The sequence below is a fragment of the Odontesthes bonariensis genome, chromosome 20 (genome assembly GCF_027942865.1).
Source record: "Odontesthes bonariensis isolate fOdoBon6 chromosome 20, fOdoBon6.hap1, whole genome shotgun sequence".
In the NCBI taxonomy this organism is placed as follows: Eukaryota; Metazoa; Chordata; class Actinopteri; order Atheriniformes; family Atherinopsidae; genus Odontesthes; species Odontesthes bonariensis.
Genome location: NC_134525.1, coordinates 22,583,507 through 22,603,377, shown reverse-complemented (window position 1 = coordinate 22,603,377; position 19,871 = coordinate 22,583,507). Strand labels below are relative to the sequence as shown.

The following is a 19,871-nucleotide window of genomic DNA, read 5'->3' as shown; positions in this document are numbered from 1 at the left end:
CTCCATTCACCTCCTCTACAAGCACACAGGAACAAGGTCCAATTAAAGGCCAAGGCGAGCTGTAAGTAGCTGGACTCAATTGTGAATGTAACAAAATCATGGGTGCTTCACATAGGATGCAGCAACCACTCTCACTTAGCTCATTTTCAGCGACACACCAGTCCCGCTCTGTGGGTCTGTCTGCCCATTGCTCAAGAAACAGCTGTGTGAGCAGTTTGGCACAGTGTGCAAACGCCTCCCTGGGACAATCCTGCATCCCTGTTGAATTTTTTTTAACATTCTGCCACAGATACAGTGTGTTCTCCAGGGGAAACCGTGCACACAGCCTGGAAATACAGCCAACTTGTGGCCGGGCTACTGCTGGCGCTTCTTGAGGCTTTTTTTGAATTTCGAATGAGACAAACAAAAACACATCAGAAAACTTAAACTTGCCCTCTCGTACTCGTGTTATCTCTCAGATAAAGGGCTAGAACTGTGTCACTATAAAGAATGTGATGATACGTCATGCTGGGACGTTGGCGCCTTTTTTGAGGAATACTCTCCCATTACCTCCATTTAAAACCATTGTTGTGTGGTTAGATTTAGTTTTGTTTTGTTACAAAAGGTCAAATCTAGTGAGGAGGTCTGTATGTACAAAAGACAGCCTCAGAGAAAGCCAGAATACAATATGGTTACCAAATCAAAACATGGTGTCAGCTTTGCATTCTTAATCATACGTTTATAGGCAAACCCTCCTGTTTTTTGCTGATTTCTGAAAAAGGAAGACCTGTGTCCTCTGCTGTTTTTGATGGGACACTGCAGTGTCAAATAAACTGAATCCACTCTGCTGTAGTTTAACATCTTTGAATAAGAAATGAAGGCTCACAGAATGTGATGTCATGCTGTCACAGTCATAAACGCGTCTGCCATTTTAGCAACGATGAAAACACTCCAACTAGCTTCTCCTCCTTGTTAGTGTTAGTTTCTGCTGAAATTCACTGGAGTCCCACCCAGCAAGTAGTAAGGATAGGCTGGTGCTGGTTCCTCTAAACAGTCTACATAGAGCTGTCTGATGTTGTCTCTCTGAGGCTGAGGGTGGTGCTCCGTAGATTGAGAGCAAAATTCCCCAACTGTAGTGATATGTCTACATGCAAAATAAAGCACACGAGAGAAGAGTGTGATTCTTAAAACTTTGTGCTTCTGACTCATTTTGACATACACTGACCTCTGCTAAGCACATTTCCGGGCCTGAAGCTGCCCTGGAGTATCCAGCCCTGCACCACATCGTCTTGCTTTGAAGGCCTTTATAACAACGATGTATGATAAAATGATGAAATTTAGATGTATTATAAACCATAAAAGTTAGCCTAATGTAAAATATTCAGCATTATAATGTAGTAGTTTATTCACATACGAAAAAATTGAGCCAGAGTCTATGTAGCCCCTATTTCCATGACATTTTCTGATAACCTTGGGAACAGCATTGGTTTCCATGGAAGTGTTGAGCGCACGTGTTGTTTATCCACAGAAATTTTGACGTGAAGGTGATGGCGGTCGATACTAAATCAATACTGAGTCAAAACAGACCCATACATCATCTCATTTTCTTTGGATGTCTCCTTAAAAAGTTCTCAAACATAAAATCAATCAACACGCAGCAGCGGGCGTGTCGGTCGAAGGCTGCCGGCCCTGAAATCACGCCTAAATCACCTTCATTGTGTGTGACGAAGCTGTCATAATTTTTCAGTGATGTTACAGCAGACCTCGACACACACGTCAGAGAAATGTTTGTCCTCGAACCTTGACGAGACGTGCGAAAAACACGCAGTCGATTGATGATATTCAATTCAATCCAAACTTTTCTTAATAAGGATACACTTCTGGAAAGACCTGCACCACATTTAGTATCTTTACATCTTTATAGTTTCTGTTGGAGGTTTTATCCTGTTATGGCTCTGTCAGTAAAGACAAGCTGCCAAAGATGTTGGCATTCATAACACATTTCATCACTGGTTTAGTTTTAGTGTCTAATAATATCCGGGAACCCGGCGACTGTGGGAGCTAATAATCCATTCATTTGAGCCAGGTGTGCTGAAGCAGAGAAACATTAAACATTAAAACAGCCATTGTCTTGATAACACCTTTTGGAAAGTGAAAATTAAGTTTCCAAACCAATGCAAATTTAAACAATAAGATGAAAAAAACAACATTAATTAGGAATCTTTGTGTCGGAGAGTCTGCAGTTCAGACATGTAGCCAAACAGAACAAAGATATTAATTAATTAAGTCCTCAAGATAAGAGGAACCGAGGCAAAAAATAGTATTAAAACCTCTATGTGGCTTCGGTGTGATCATTTGATGTGTCTTATCAATTTAATCAGAAGTAATCCATAACAAAGGATTCTAAAAATGTGACTTCCTACAAAAAAGTGTTCCGATGGCTCAATTTACCCCAGGTTTGGTTGTAAGTTGCACCATCAAAGTGAATCTAACCAAACCCATTTGAATTTGTTAAAGATAGTTGTTTTATAAATATAACTGATGCACCCACACATCCAGGTCGCGTAAATGTGCCATTTTTAACCAACAAACATTACAGAGCGAATGTCAGGATCCAGAAAACCACGTCAATATAGACGGTGATTCATAAATGATGTTAAACCTCTCAAGATGCAATAAAAAGAATGTTTATTTTGTGTAAATTTTACACAAACTGAGCTGAATGTGAGATCCACAAAGATTAATACAAAACAAGTGTTTCTCTCTTTAAGGGCTAGTAGTTTGTATTTTTTTTTTATCTCCTTAGTTTTACCTTTTTCTACCTGTTGTTCTGCAGGAGTACAAGAGGAAGCAGATCGAAGAGCAGCGGCAGGCCGAGCGGCTGCAGAGGCAGCTGCAGCAGGAGCGAGCGTACCTGGTGTCGCTGCAGCAGCAGCAGCAGGAGCCGCCGCGGCCACCGCAGGACAAGAAGCAGCTGTACCACTACAAAGACCAGGCGCCCGGCAGCAACGACAAGCCCGCCTGGGCCAAAGAGGTAGCCTGCACCACCCGATACTCACAAAATCTATTTCTCACCTCATCACACGTTTTATTTTAATGACAAATGGTTGTTTATCGCTGGGGCTGTGAGGAGAAATGTCTGTTTGTGCAGACTTGCTGCCGGTGAGGTATGAAAGGCCATATTAGTCAATAATTGATAATAAGTAGCAATAAAAATGCCAGATGAAATACATAGATAGCCTGATAAAATGAAGAAATAGGCAAACTGAGTAAATAGAACTGTAAAGTTTTGAGGTTAATTCATACACTGAGTTAATTTGGTTATAAAATATGTTTAAGATGTTCATTTTTAATTATTTACATATTTGGAAATATGGTGAATCTGTGTTTTGTTTTTTCCTAACTTTTACTTTAGGCTAACTCCTCCTAGCTTTGATTGGCTAGCTCAGTCACATGGGACGAGAAATGAGGAAGTATGAGTGTGTGAAATATGTGTGAAACTGTGAAATATCTCCCACCTATTGCACCCTCACGTTACAGACACATTAAATACATATAAAGATGTAGAACTGATATAGCACAAATTTTAAATGTTTAGAATTTTTTTAATAGACAAATCTTATGAATTTCAGGTGATTTTAATTTCATAATACCACATTTAAAAAAAACAAAACGATTGTCTTAAACTGTTTTTGAATGTTTAAAATTTTGAATTTTGAAATAGAACTATTGTGCTATACGAATTCTGTATTTCTATTCTTATTTCATGTATGTATTCATTTAACAAACACATTTATTGGCTTTTTTTTTTCTTTTTTTTAAAGTATTTATTTATTCATTAATTTCATATTGATTACAACTGCATTCCACAGTTGGGTGTTCGTAACGGTACGAATCACCACGGTATATTTTCTAATTGATATGATCATCATGACATTTAAATTAACTTTAACTTTGAATAAAAAGTCCAAACACCTAATTTTCTTTAAGAAAAAGTGAGTGAAATCTACCAAATTACTATTGAAAACCCAATTGTGTGAAATATTCTAATCTATATTGAAGACTAAATTAGTTTTCCTTCGTATTTGTAGATTGGACTGACCCAGTATTATCAGGCTGAAGATGCAGCTAGAATTGATACAAAAAATGCCACAAATAAAACAAATGAAGAAAGTCCCTGTTTTTGTCACTTTTCAGAAGACAAACAAGATCTCAATGCCGGTTAAAAAGATTAAATTTACAAAAAAGATGTGATTTACATATCTGAGGAAGAAGAGCTAAACCTTGTGATCTCACTTTTTACAATGTCTTTCCTTTACATATTTCAAACCTCTAAACATCTAAAAGTGTTGGGATTCTTGGTGAAATGTAAATAAAAACAGAACACGGTTTTCTTCCCTCCAGGTATCATCAGATCTGCACCTGTAGAAATGTCTGTGATGAACCTTGAAAAAACAATTTTACTGGCTTTTCTTTTTCCAGTTGGAACAGCAGAGCAGCAATGCAGCAGACTGTGAATTTATTCCTTCAGCAAATTTAAGAGTTTCATTCCAAAAGTGAGCCTCTTTAAACTTTTATTAACGTGACAAAAAGGTAAAACTGCTGTGACATGCAGCTGTGCTGCTAAACTGAGTCATTGCATGAAAGAATAATGAATCCAACATTTTAGAATAAAAAATAGGAATCATTTATGAGAATTTTCTGACTTTTGAGACCTTAAACATGTAGTTTCTGAGCATTTTGGAATGGACCTGTTTGTTTGCATTTTGACCTAATATGTGTTGGATTTCTGTTTTTTTAAACACCATATATAGATGTTTGACTTCTTCTGCCTCCTAAACGTTAAGCAAAAATATGGCAACAGGCGCATGACGACTGTGTCTACATCATCACTGCTGCAATTACTGTATATTCTGTCTTCACTTCTTGTAATTGTATCCATTTTTAATGCATATTATGTTCTTTACAGATCCCCCTATAGCAACTGCTGCGCAGCTACTGGCAAAAAATATAGAAACACCACTCTTAGAAGATGTTCATTGAGCTATTTTATTTATTGTTTTTGTCGGAAAAACATAAATCATAGATCGGACACAAAACCTTTTACCTTTTTTGTTAACAGCTGGATATTCTGGCTCTGTAAAACATGCCTAGAATATATTTATTCTTTAAAAATCAATATTCTTCATCAGTCAGGTTCAAACCTTCTTGTACAGCAGTTAACAGATCAGCTTTGCGGGATGGAGCCTCATCATGGAACATTTTCTTCTATTTCGGCCATAGATTTGAACTCAGATTGAGATCCGGACTGTTTAACGGCCGTGCCATTGAGTCGATATGTCTTTCCTGAAGAAAAGTTTGAACGCTCTTTGGTGAGATCAATCATCATCCTAAAAAATGAGCTCAGCCTCACCAAACATCCTTTTGATTGATAGAATGAGAAAAGAATCCACCTGTTCCTTTACAGTAGGGGTAATGGTTGCCATCCTGACATCAACCCCATATCATGGGGCTGGTTTTCATCAGTCAGTCATCTTTCTATGTTTCATTGGAACAAACTAAAGTTTAAGCATCATCTCCTTGTCCAAAGCAGAAACCATCCAACCATCCACAGTCCATGACTACTTCTCTTCAGCCTACTGTAGCTGTACTGTAACTGTTTTCTTCTCTTTAGGTGTTAGTGATGGTTGAGGTTTTTTGTTTACTCCCATAGTCCCAGTACTGACTCCTAATTTTAAATGCAGCTAAATGGGAACAATTACACCACACTGGAGCTGAGTTACCTTCTTGAAGGAGTTTCATATCCTTCCCTTTCCACTGACAGCTCGGACCATGTTTCCTGTCAATCAGCAGCTGCAGCAGCTCTGTAAACTCAGCAAACACTGTCTTTTAACAGCAGACTCATTTGCATATTTAGACTTGTGCAGATGTTTTGTTTTAGAAATGCAAAGTGCAAGGAGATTCCAATTTTTTTTACTCAACTTTAACAGAAAAAAACAACTTCATTTTTAGTATTTTTTATTTGTTTTACAAAATTAAACTTTTCAGCATGTTCAGCTTATAGTTTTATGTCATATGTAAAAAATAAAACAGCTGAATGAACATCCTCCAACAGAGTTGATTCCATATATTTGCTCATTTATTTACAGGAAATCACTGATGATTATCTCTCTGAATCTATGATGAGCTTGATTGTTCCGTCAGTGTGATTAGTTTTCATTCATCAGACTTTAAAAGGCAATGTTTTTGCTTGGTTTTTAGTTTCTCATTTCAAAACGTTGTCAGCTCAGCTGTGGACTCTCTGAGCGGATGCCAGAGGATGTGTCCTTTAAACTTTTACCTGCCATCTTGTAAACACTCACCCTGCTCTCCAGGTGATGCGTCGAACTCAGAGCAACTCTCCTCGCATCCCTCCAAAGAAGCACCACTCATTCAAGGAGACACGAGACATTAACCTCGACAACCTACTCTTGCTTCCCGGTTACAAACCTCAACGCTCCCGTCCCCCCTCCTACCCCATCCACGTCAGCCCTGTCAGAGATCACCTTCACCTGCCTCGAATCCGCATCACCTGCATCCCTGAACCGGAGTACGCGGAGCCAATGCGGCGGCAGAGTCCAGACCGCGAGCCCATGAGCAGGGGCCGCAGCCCAGGCCGCAGGGTCAGTCGGAAGATAAACAGGCGCTCTCTCACCCTGCAGTCCATACAGGCTGCCTCTTTAACCCGGGCTGCTGGAATGATTCCCGTTTAATCTCTCCTAACAGCTTTATATCTCTAATCAGGTGAACTCTAATCCTTTCACTGTGGCCGCAACACAGAAGATGATGTGGCTAGCTCTGTTTTCATTTTCCACCTCTTTTTCTCGACGCTTCTCATGGGGATTTTATTGTTAATTTTCGATCTGACTGGTCACTTTGGTGCTTTCAGCCATCTTCATTCCAAAACTGAGACTAACTTCTGATACAGTAATGCCGAATCACATCAGACTGAGCCACACCTTATTTCTTTATAGATTTCCAGGAAAACAGAAAGTAATTGCAGGGATTTATCTAAACATGTGCAAATATGAAAGTAAATATAGTGTAATCAAAAACAGAGCGGCTTTATTCCTCAACACAGCCTGAACCCTCTTAGACCAGCTTTCTGTCATTTCTTTAAGTAGTCTTCAGGAATAGTTCTCCAGGCTTCTTGAAGGACATCCCAAAGCTCTTCTTTGGATGTGGGCTGCCTTTTGTTCCGTTCTCCGTCAGGAGAATCCTCTGGGCTCTGGGGAGGATTCATCCCTCCATCAGACCTGTTGCCACTGATTTTCAGTCCACTTCTTGTGTCCTTTGGCACAGCTCAGCCTTTTCTCCCTGTTTTCCTTCCTTAAGAATGGCTTCCTGACAGCCACCCTTCCACGGAGACCATTTCTGATGAGGCTTGGGCCAACAGCAGATGGATCAGCTGAAGGTCCAGATGCATCTCTCAGCTCCTGTGTCAGGTCTTTGCTGGATTTTTTCCTCTTTCTTAAAGGATAAGACCGTTTTTTTTACATTGGGCCCTTGATTTCACATTATGACATGATGTTCTACTCACCCCTGCTTGTTGTTGGTCATTTGGAGCTGTTCCGAAGATATTCGCGAGGCGTCTGGCTGCTCTCTTGAGATATTCGGCCATGAAACGGTTTCCTATGGGCAAGCTTATACAGGCACAAACTATGCTGTTTATAATTTATTAATTACTCTACACTAGCACTGATAACGTGGAGGTGCGTCGCTTACTTAAAAAAATCCGGGTTACTAATTTTGAATTTTAGCCGAATCAATAAATAGGCAGCAGGTCTGTGGGCTGTCTGTGGCAGTAGCACGACGAGGACGTCAGTAACACCCACTTTACGACAAAAATTCAAAATTACAGTAACCCGGATTTTTTTAAGTAAGCGACGCACCTCCACGTTATCAGTGCTAGTGTACAGTAATTAATAAATTATAAAAAGCATAGTTTGTGCCTGTATAAGCTTGCCCATAGGAAACCGTTTCATGGCCGAATATCTCAAGAGAGCAGCCAGACGCCTCGCGAATATCTTCGGAACAGCTCCAAATGTTCAACAACAAGCAGGGATGAGTAGAACATCATGTTATAATGTGAAATCAAAGGCCCAATGTAAAAAAACCGGTCTTATCCTTTAAGGACATCACTTTCAGATCCTGTTCATCTGCTGTAGAAAGTTCTTTAGACCTGACACTTCTTCTTTTGTCCTCCACTTATCCAGTTTCCTCAAATGTTTTAAGGACACACTGCACACCATGCTGAGTTATGCCATGTTTTCAGCTAATAGCTCTTTGGGAATCACCTTGTTGCTGCAACAATACTATTTTCTGTCTTTTCACCAGCTCACCTCTTGTTTTAATCTTCAGTCATTCTTTCTCCCTCACAGTTTTTATTCCTCTTTGTAACCACAACTTTGCAGGTTACTGACTTTTTCTGGGTGGCTCTCAAGTGTAATATTCTTGTCCTGAGGACAGGGAAGTCTACAGCTGCTGTTCAGTTGCATGTTGTGGTGTGACAGTTACTAACTTCAACAACTAACAAAAACCTCTCTCCTTCAGGCCTCATATTCTCTTCATTTTATTTCCTTTTATTTTTTGGTTGATTTGCTTTGAAACACTTAATTCTCACTTGAAATGTTAAATGCGTGTTACCTTTATGGAACCTTTTGAGGCTCCACATCTTTGATGTGTAAGTTTAGTAAAGCAGCACCAATGACTTTTAGCACATATGTATGCTCTGTATTTGAACTCAAGGCTGATTAAATCAAGGCTTAAAAGCATGCCCTTACATGTGAGCTGCCCTCACACACAAACAGACACACACACATTTAGGACACATCTCCAGGCCTGCCCCCTGGTGGCAGCTGGTAGACAGATGTAGGGCAGCTGCAGCTATATCAGTCTCACTCCCTGTGGACGTTGCACATGGAAACATACTCTGAGCAGAGAGGTCTACCCTCATCTTAGCCTCCAGAGATGCCCCTTGAAGCTTCAGGGGAAGAAATATTTCCATCACGCCTACAGGCACAGTGTTCTGCTCTAAAAACAGATGACCACCGTTTAGGAAGAGTTAACCCTTCTAGACAGCGTTGCAGTAAAAGTTAGTCTCATTAGGGGCTGAAGGGCATGTTTGCAGCCAACATAAATAATCCATAACACTGTTAGAGCTGAAATGTGCTACTTTTGTAAAATATTGGTGATATAATTCATTTCATTTGGGGTTGTTAAACTGAAACTGAAAGAGATTTTAAAAGCTCTCCTTATTGGTTATATTTTGTAACACCAATATAAGAATATTCCAAGAACATTGTGTAGAAACTGGCTCTTTAAGTGTTGGAGCAGTTATATTTAGAACTGTTTCATTATTCAGGATTGAAGATTTAACTTCTTCTAAATGAGAGCTCTGACTGCGCAAACTGACAACATGAAAGTTCCTAATATTTACTTCCTAACCACAACTGTACAAAATTGCATTGCAAAGGTTAGGGGAACATGAATGCAATCAAACAGGAACGTTTTGCAAAGGTTGTTCAAACGTTCATTTCGATTTCAGCACATTTCAAGCACAAGTAGGCACAAGTTTGGGATAGGAAGATCCAGATGGAAAAGGCCGATCTTAATATATTAATTAAAAGACAGATCCTGGTCAAAAATTAAGGATAAGGATGCCCTGAATGAGTGTTATCTTTTTTATTTTTATGCATTCACAGTAAAATGAAAAAATCAATCAATTAAAAGCTAATATTTATGGGGCCGAATACATCTCTAATATATGTTTATACATTTAACAGTAGAATTAGGACCCAAACAGCCACTTTTTCTTATCAGCTAGAAGTTAATTGTGACTGAACTTGAACAGTAAGTAGCTGACTGACTCCCAACGTTTCTCACAGTAAATGGAACATATTTGTTGAGGTTTATACCATTAAACTGCTGTTTTAATAGCATTTTAATGATCTGATTTTCATCAAATAAAACCACTAAATTCACAAAAAAATTGTCCACTGAGGCATAACTTATATTTGATGAAAGATTGAAATAAAACATTTTTGTTCATGTATAATGACAGTGTTTTATTTTAGGACGGATCCACAAAGGATCGGAACCACATTTACCAGCTTCCTTATTTTTTTAATCTAATTGAGGACCAGGATCAAAATGTATGTATGAGGAAAAGCAGCTCATCGACCGCACATTTCAGCTCTACTTTAGTGTTGGGTGGTTTAACAAAAAACATCATGTTTTATAAATTCTAAATACTAGTAATGTAGAAGTATAATGTGACCCTAATTCCCAGCTAATACTGTAAAAGCAGAGTGCAGTAAATGGAATTCAATATGAAAATGTTACAACATATTACATATAGTGCTGAAAAATGACTTAGATATGAATGTATTAGTGCAAAACTGAATAATTGAATACATGAATAATTGAAGACACATTTTGTTAATGAAAAACGACACATTTAAATGACTAACTTGGAATTTTTTCTATATCGATGTTATTATATTTCTGAATATATGAACTGTACCTACAGAGAAATAATGATGAAACTTTGGCCTAAATTAACATAGTTCAGAAAGAGGAAAATGAACCTTTTTCTGGATAGATCAGTTTTACATTTATTTATATTTACAATTAAGTCATTTTGTCCATAATGCAGAACAAATTCCTGTTTAAACATCAATTTATCATTAAATGAGAGACAAGAATGGGCAATGTTTGGCATCAGCAACACAAAACATGGTACTTCTACAACAGGAATTAAATCGATCTTACTCACTGTAGATGTCCAGTATCTGGAAGTGTTGAATTAAACAAAACACCTGCTGATGTACGTTTATCTTGAACACACACAGTCACTGTACGCTGAATGACCATGGTCTGATATGTGTGTCAGGTGGAGGAGCATTATAAGATGAACAGACAGACTTCTCCTGCGTTGCAGCATAAAGTCTCCAACCGGATCTCGGATCCGTCGCTGCCGCCCCGCTCCGAATCCTTTAGCAGCGGCGGAATCCAGCAGGCCCGGACTCCACCCATGCACCGCTCAGTCGAACCCCAGGTGAGTCCCCTACGGCTTCACCTGTGTGTGGTCTGCACCCTTTACATCTCTCGGGGTGTGATTAAAGTAGCTGTTTTTGTGGACCAAGTTCTTTCAGAAGGGAAGCAAAGTTATTGACCGTGACGAAACAGCATACAACAGCATGGAAGTTACACTGGTATTGTTTTAGATAGTTAAAAATCCCGTCACTGGGTGGGACTGAAAAGGTTGGTTTTACTGTCTGTGCTGAGAGCACTAGCAGAATGGGAATATGGCTCGTATTTTCTGCACAACATGTCACAAATAATAGATAACAGCAGTCAGATGCTGCAGGCGGTGCCACCTCATCAACAAACAGAAGACCTCATTCCTCAGGGCCCTGCACTCTGAGCCAATCAGATTTGAGCATGAGTTGACAGTTTTCCTCTGTACGAGGATAGAAATATATGACTCATCTTAAGCTAGCCATACACTACATGCTTTTTCAAGCGTTTCAAAGTTGTAGACAGTTTTCCAGAGTCAGAATGGAATTGGGAAGAATCACGCGAGAGTTGTGGCTTCTGTGATTTGCTCGTTTGGTGTAAGGTGGTCATAAAACTCAACCCAGGCTTTTTTAAGGGGCTCTTACTCACATCGAAATCAAACATGTTTAGTGTGATAGTAAGTCTTTAGCCTTGATGGTTGCCATCTTATCACACAGTTACAACTTGTCAGTTGGTTTGCAATTAAAAAAAAAACTAGAGAGAAACTCACAAAACGTTAGATATAGTGTTGTCACTGTCCTCATATTCATCCACATGAATCACAGCTTGTACAACTGGATGAAAATAATCGAGTTTCGCGATGAAATTGTAGTCGCAAGGAATCGTGTGTGTTGTTATCTTCATTCTTTCATAAAGGAAGGTCCAGTGTTTCCTATGCTGCAGGAGATAATTAAGGAAGCATTAGAGCTCCTTTCCTTAGAATTTAGAGAATTTGACCAGCTCTCATTGTGACGGCTGCTTAGATATTTCTGGGTCATTTAATTCAGATAATAACCTCCCGTAGCAAACAAGACTATTCACGCCTTTTATATATGTTGAACTGAACTACTTTGAGCAAGTTATTGTGAAGATCTCTGCAAGGGGCTTTAAAAAGAGCTATGATAACCAGAAATGCATCAGACCAAAGTTTTAAAGAAGGCATTTTAAGTAATATGAACGAAAATCTAGCAACTACTTTGCTTTCATCTCACCTCAAAATCTTTCAAAAACAGATTTTGGAAGACAGTTAAGGTAAAACAGGTGAAAGGCTCAGAGCGCAGGGGCCTGAGCGAGATCTGTGGACCCCGTCTCCCCCGTCCTCCTGCCTGTGAGGTAGAAATCAATCCCAGCAAAACATTTTAAAGCATGCCTCGATTCCTGAAAGCCACCCAGCGGATACGATGTTTTTGTAACATCCATGGTGGACGTAATGCATAAATCCCTCTTTGTAAACTGATTTAGAAAATAAATACTTTATGTATGAAATCTTTGAACCCACATTTCTGAAATAGATATGTATAATAGATAGCAGCGCACTGTCCATTCCTTGTGAGTTAAATATGATCCCAGTGAGGAGGTAACTGCAGGTTTAGAGCTTTGGCCACTCCTCTTACGGGGCTCTGAGAGGAGCTGCAGAACCTGTGGGTTCAACTTATTTTCTGGTGTTTATAAACACGGAGAAACTATTGTATGTAAGCTTAACTTTGCTTAGCTCAGCTTTATGAGCAGTGGCAACTTTTGTTGAGTAATTCTGAGACTGTTTTGAGGAAATTGTCACAGGTTTTTCTAACTTGACTGGTGTAAACGCACCCTAAGGTGTGCTCTTCTTACCCTCTTTCTCACCTCATTCCTTCCTTCTCATCACTCTTCCTGCATCTGCCCCTCTTGACTTGCCTCCTGATCACATGCAAATCCTGATCCTGCTCTTCCTCCTCGGCCTTGCCTGTTTCCTGCTCGTGTGTGTGTGCGTGTGTGCGTGTTCAGATGGCCCACCTGATGCAGGTGAAGAGTCACGGCCTCTCAGGCTCCCAGTCTCTGTACGACCCTCACGGCGTGTCCTCCTCTTCAGCATCGCCCTCCCCCTCCCGGCCTCCCATGCCCCGGCAGAACTCCGACCCCACTTCCGACACCCCTCCTCCCCCGCCCCTGTCCCGCCTGGCGCCCCCTCTCGACAAGCTGGACCGCAGCTCGTGGCTGCGACAGGATGACGACATGCCACCAAAGGTCTCTGCATGAAGCACCTGTGTGTTTTTGCTTGAGTGTGTGCATGCATGCCAACTTTGCTTTTTTCTAACTTCTGATTTGTTCAGACTGATTTCTGTTTGCTTTGAGTTTTCTTGTTTCTGATCATTTATAGCATGACGGATGTGCCCTTGCCTGGGATTATTGATGCGGATCTCAAAAGAGTAAAGAGTAAAACAAGTTTTAAATGTTGAGAAAAAGCACAGAGCAAGTTTGATTTCATATCTCTAGTTCAAAATGACCCATCTATTTACAATAGTTGTAGCCGGCAGTAAATATTCATTCAAATTTAGTTTTTAACGATGCTTTCACTCTTCTGATAAATATTTGAAGTATTCTTTTGCAGCTCTTAGATTTGATCAAAATAAATCCTATCTGACAGACCACAGCCCTCTAACAATGTTGTGTTTTTTCAGGTTCCTCAGAGGACGACCTCCATCTCTCCTGCTTTGGTCAGGAAGAACTCTCCTGGAAACGGTCCTGGACTTGGTCCCCGGGCTGGAGCTCACCTCATCCGGGCCAGGTACGATCACACAAACAGCCCAGGTGCAGCACACCACTGATGACGAGCTGATAGGATTCTTATAGTTTCCTTCATGAATGAGACACTTCTGTCTTTGTGTCGCCGTAGCAACCCTGACCTGCGGAGGACTGACATTTCCATGGAGACGCCTCTGAAGAGGACGAGCAGCGGCAGCTCCTCCAGCTCCAGCACCCCCAGCTCCCAAGGAGGCTCCAACGAGCGAGGTGAACATATCTGAATATGAACCGAGCTCTAAATAGCTCTTTGGAGTTTTTGTTTTAATTAATTCACCATCAGCGCAGGGACGGAGCCAAGTGGTGGCACTGGCCACCATCCACTTTAGCCTGGCCACTCAACACACCCTAAAGTCCTTCAGAGAGCTATTTATTTGCTCAAAGAACTAGAATTGCATCTTAAAACTCCTGTTTTATCTTTAAATCAATCAAACTGTATCTGTATTAAACTTTTCGGTATGAAAACTGAGTGTTGAACTTGAACTGCTCCAGAGTGTGACGAAGGTCATGGCTTTGAGAGGCCAACAGAACCACATCATCAGCAAACAAGTTACCTTCCTCTCCCCGATTAAGCCTCCTGTTCTTAGCGATTATATCCATGCTTCCCATTATATTTTCACTTTCCAAAACATTTGATGTTGACCCAGATCCTGATCAGGATCAAAGCTGTGTTTTAAATCGAGCCCTGGTGTCTAAAAATCCCATGTACAAAACTGTCCTCACTTCCACAAAGAACTTTTTAGATTCCTGTTGTTTTGAAAATGTCCTTAGTGCCCTCTGCGTGTGTCTGTGTTCAGGTAATTCAGCCACGAAAATCGAGGGCTCGACACTTTCTTCCCACGACACCAAAGACGACAGCAGAGAGGTGACCCGGCCCAGCAGGCCTGCTGTGAGTACTTAGATTGTGCAAACACACACACACAAGTCCATCCATCTGTGTTTGTCAGTCAAACAAACTCCTGTCTGATGAAGATCACATACTAAGTAACGGGAACACACACTAAAGGCTGACTCTTGTCTCTAAACTAACCACAATACTGTTGGTTCTCACTCTTGACTGTTTCTACTCTCATCCTGTTGTCCATCCTTCCTTCCATCGTCCTTCAGAGCTATAAGAAAGCTGTAGACGAGGTCAGTGACATTTCTCCTTCACCCCTCTTTCTATCTCACACCATCCCTCTTTCTTTTTCTGTGTCATGTGCTCACATGAGTCCATACACTCACACTACTGGTTCCTCCTCACACCTGCAATGTTTCACATGCCACATTTCACATTTCTGGATAAGTTACTGATGTTGATTAAATGCATCCACTGCCACCAAAGCAGGCTGTGAAGAGGATAAAAAGGTTATGTTTTTGGTGATTTTTAGTCTACACAAAGACAAACAGATCACATTGTGGGATGTCTTCGAAAACATTCTCTGTGAAAAGGTCAAGTCTCTCAAATATGCATTTCTATAACATTATTTATAAGTTGAAACAGTCTGTTACATTGTTTTTCTATCATGATATACATCTACAGTTTAAACACCAGTCAAAATACTTTTTTAAAACCCATTTTATTTACATTAAAATGAGCTTCATTATCTGCAAAGTGGCCCATTTAATTGAATTTTTCCTTTTTTTAAATTGCCTTCAATCTCCCAAAAAAAGCTCTCAAAACATTTTTTGTTAACATTTTTGTTAAAAACTGCCTTTACTAACTCAAAAAGGAAGATTTAAATTATTTCCGAATGAAATATGTAAAAAGTAAAAACATGATTGACATGATGTTTTCTCACGATTCAAACTCTATTCGTCTTTTTAATTAATCTGTACTTATTTATTTATATTTAGTTTTTTCAGTTATAAATTTAAAAAACTTAATCAATAATCAATGATAGGTCCAATAGGTCGAATGTTCGCATTTTCCCTCCATTTTTCACTTTAAAGGTCAAACTTTGCCATTTCTTTATCAACTTAAAGACATCCCCTTTAAACAAAAGAACATGTGAAACCCCACCTCTCCCCTCTTCTGTCTGTCTCTGGTAAAATTATGCAGCTGTAGTGTTTTCCTCTTTTATCGGGGCAGGAAGCTGTCGTTGATGGTTGAACGGTGACTGTCAGACTCTTCCTGATGCCACTTTAGACACTTCTGCTCTCATGTTTCATTTCCACTGTCACACTTTCTTTCTTTCTTCTACCATTTTACCGTTCCTCTCTTTCTCATCAGGAGGAGTTGGTAAGATAACACCCACACCCCCCAATCCCACCTGCACTACCCTCCAGTCCTCCCATTAGCCTCACCCCACTTTGTCCACTTCCTTTTAGTTACATTTACCCTCTCATGTTCACAACCTCCCTGCTGTGATATTTACATGTGGATATCTTAATAGTGGCTTCTGTTTTTTGCTGTGATGCATCAGTGCAGCCGCCATGTTGCTACAGGATCCTCCTAAACTATGTGGTGCACGTCTATGAGAACAAACACACAACTCAATACATTTTGAAGCTCATTTCCAGCAGATACACGTGTTAGCGATGCATGAAATGTGGTTTGAAGGTTCTGTGCTTTAGGTTCTGATTCCAAAATTTTTGGTTTAATTATTTTCTAAATATGTTTGGAGTGCAGCTTTGATTATTAAATTGTTTATAGTTTTGAAAATTAGATATGGATTTAAACAAAACTAATTGATTTATTAAGTTCAACATGAATTTCCAGTAAATATCTGTTTCATACTGTAATATTTTATTGCTTAACTTTTCATCTAATTTGATTACATTTCCAGTAAAATATATTTATTTTTCATTTAATATTTTTTTGAAGTCTTACAAAGACTTTTTATTCGACTAATTGATAAAGATAATGTAATTTTCTATAGTTTTATTCAGTGAGAATCGATTTCTACATTGTTATTTTAGTATTTTCTACAATTATTTTTAGTTTTATCTAATATAATTATATTTGTAGTTCAAGTTTAAAATATTTTTGTTTAGTTTTCATCATTTTAATCTTATCACTCTTACCTTTTTTGCATAGAAATTTTGTTTTTCATTGATTTAATTGCATTTGTAGTTTGATTTTCCTCATGCACACATTCACTGTATGGGCAGGTTTGTGTAGAGTTCATTGTAACAGCAATATAACAAGAAATCCTGATAAACTGCTCTTATGAATTTGAGTAAATGTTATTAAAGCAGTTGGAAATTGAAATGTTGAAGCCATCCACAGTCACTTTCATTCATTTACTTTAGATTAAAATACAAATAGTCTGCTCTCAAGTTAAATTCAACTCAACCAGAGGATTATGGTGTCCTTTTCTGCTGCTTTTTCAAACAAATCTCTCATTAGAAGATCCAAATTTTCTTCTGGTTCAGTTTCTGAAACCTGCTGCAATGTGGCGGCAGGACAGATGCATCACATGAGCTGACTGAAGCATTTCTGTTTATTTATCTGTGGCTGCTAAAAGTGAGATGTTACAGAGGCTGATTTTAAGGTCTGATCTTTAACACTGAGGCATGGCGACATCTGTTTGACTCCCTGTTTTCTCCCCCTGCTCGCCGCCCACCTCATGAAGAAGATTCAGCCATTTGGCAGAAATCTAAATGGACCTTACTAACAACCTGCATGGTCTTGACAAAAATCTGTCTGGTTGTAATTTTGTACCTGTTTGTTTGTTCAGTCAGATATACACTGATGTACTTTAAATTTGCTTCGGTTATTTTGTTGTTGAAGCAGCTGCAGCTGGAGAGATTGTGAGGTTCAAAAGATGCCTGATCTTACTTTAATTTGGAATCACTGCTTTTTAGAAAAAAGCACAAAACCGGATAACATTTGAAATGTTATTTCAAATGTAAATTACCTTCAACAGTAAACTACTTTTCTACTCTGTGCATTAAACATTTTGTGTGCTTTGTGACCTCAATCTTAAATTGAATGTCTTACAACACCAAAGTGTTGTTTTGTGGACTGTTCTGAGACTGAATATATTAAGTAAACAGATGGACAGGTCTTTTTACGCCTTGAGTGGGTTGAAACAGACAGAACACATCATGTTTTATGGTTTATTCCCCTGGTTTAACCTTTGAGTATTGCCTTTTGCTTGGTGTGAAGCTTGATTTCTTGTCCTCCAGGATCTGACGGCTCTGGCTAAAGAGCTGAGGGAGCTGCGACAGGGGGAAGAAACCAGCCGCCCGCCTGTCAAAGTGACAGACTACTCATCATCCAGCGAAGAGTCTCACAGCAGTGAGGATGAGGAGGGAGAGGGAGGGGCTAGTGACGGAACAGTGGCTGTCAGCGATATACCGCGCATTATGTGAGTAAGGCCTTCAACAGCAGCTTCCACTTCGACTGGGAGTAAGAAGTTCCTAAAGGAGGAGGAACCGGCTTCAACAGTCCGTTTCAGTCAGTCAAAATTGGGCTTTTAGGGCTATAACACATGTTTGTAAAGTTTTTTTAGGCACCTTTTTGAGATTCAAATGACACAAGTCTACAGAAGAGTATAGCAGAATATTCTGCTCTGTAGATGCTGAAAGAACAAAGGTCTTTACAAATCCTACACAAGGAAATATTTGTTGAACTTACTGATGATTCTCTGATGGAGTTTGTCACAAAGTGGTGAGCCATGCCCCATCCTTGTTAGAAATAAACCTTTAGTGGATGCTCCTTTTCAGTAGCGGCTCGTGGTCTGGAAAATAGGCGGGGGAGATGATCTGCGTTATCAAAATGCAAGCTTTTATGGAGCATACGCAGTAGGCCAATAGTCTATGCAACCATACGCGGGGGGGATGTGCGCACTCGCATAAAAGTCTGCCATACAACAAACACAAAAGCCCCATGAAAATGAGCGAAGAGAAAGTTTGTCAAAGGAATTAATACTGCCTACGTTTCAATTAGAGGGAAACTTTAATGCGCAACCATGGGAAACAGAACATTTTATTCCTATTGGAACAACCAGAGAGCCAGGGCTTTTTGTCATACCACGCACGGGAAAACGTCCGATTGAAAGACCTACCCTTATCCATTGTTTGCTGAACTATAGTAATATCAGGTTTATGGGGGGCAAGGTTTTTAATAGCCAATTTTGTTCCCAAATCTAGTCTTTCAAATGAGTTCTCCAAGAGAAACTCAACGCTATTGAGTACAGGTTCGATGCTAGCAGCCATGGTTAAAACTTCACCGGCGGATTACTGCTTTCACTCACTGTAGCCTCAGACTGACTCGCTCCTGAGGTTGTGCAGAGTAATATAGCAGTAGGCGGGACAGTGTGTAGCAAAGACTCTCGGAGGAGATCCTTACAACGTTTTTAGCTAGTCTTGGGGAAACCTAAGCTAGCAGACAAGGAACCTGCTGTACATGTACGAAGCTGTCAAAACATTGTTTACTGTCTCAACATTGCTTTGCTCATCAAGCTAAGCTATTTCATTAAATCACTCCCAGTTTCCCATTTTGCAAAGACTTCGTTCACAATCACTTAAACTTTGTAAGATAGCAACTATAAAGTAAAATCTTTACCTACCACAAACGTGAATCCGGATTAAACAGCCAATATCTTTCATCAAATCCGACATAGTTATCCGTTTTATCCAACAAGTTTGTAGGGGAATTTGGCGGCACTGAAGTTCCCACTGGCTAGATGGGCGGAGTAATATATTTCTTAAACCCTTTGAGTCCTTTCCATGTCCAGGGTAAGTCATACATCATATCAGGGCAGATCGTACACCTGCCCCAATAGCATCTATACAGGCGCGCTAAATGTTACATGATATTATGCTAAGTAGGGGCCTACAGTGATTCTGATTGGTAGAATGTGCTCGAGAGTTCTAAGAAGGGGCGGCGGGGCCGGGCTTAGCTGAGGGCAGCCAGGCATCAGCCCTGGCCAGTGGCCATAGATCTAAAGTTAAGCAGCCACACTGGAGGTAGGCTATATTTCTATTTCAGTTAGTTCAGTCAGTTTTTTATTGTGAAAAGCATTTCAAAATAACACATTTATATACATTCAGAGTTTTGTTTTAAGTAGGAGATAACACAAACG

The 19,871-nt window shown here is 39.8% G+C and overlaps 1 protein-coding gene across 3 annotated transcripts in view; it reads left to right on the top strand.

Annotated features, from left to right (window-relative positions):
* Positions 1 to 19,871, top strand: part of tnikb (TRAF2 and NCK interacting kinase b) — an 84,442-nt gene that overhangs the window by 37,442 nt on the left and 27,129 nt on the right. For 2 of the 3 annotated variants that reach the window (XM_075452805.1, XM_075452804.1), the window contains 7 exons: positions 2,816 to 3,013; positions 10,913 to 11,077; positions 13,063 to 13,302; positions 13,737 to 13,843; positions 13,952 to 14,067; positions 14,655 to 14,746; positions 17,971 to 18,152. In XM_075452805.1, coding sequence (XP_075308920.1) covers positions 2,816 to 3,013; positions 10,913 to 11,077; positions 13,063 to 13,302; positions 13,737 to 13,843; positions 13,952 to 14,067; positions 14,655 to 14,746; positions 17,971 to 18,152 — 1,100 coding nt within the window. Of the gene's footprint in view, positions 1 to 2,815; positions 3,014 to 6,353; positions 6,642 to 10,912; positions 11,078 to 13,062; positions 13,303 to 13,736; positions 13,844 to 13,951; positions 14,068 to 14,654; positions 14,747 to 17,970; positions 18,153 to 19,871 lie in introns of all 3 variants that reach the window. The other variant, XM_075452803.1, reaches the window with a different exon arrangement.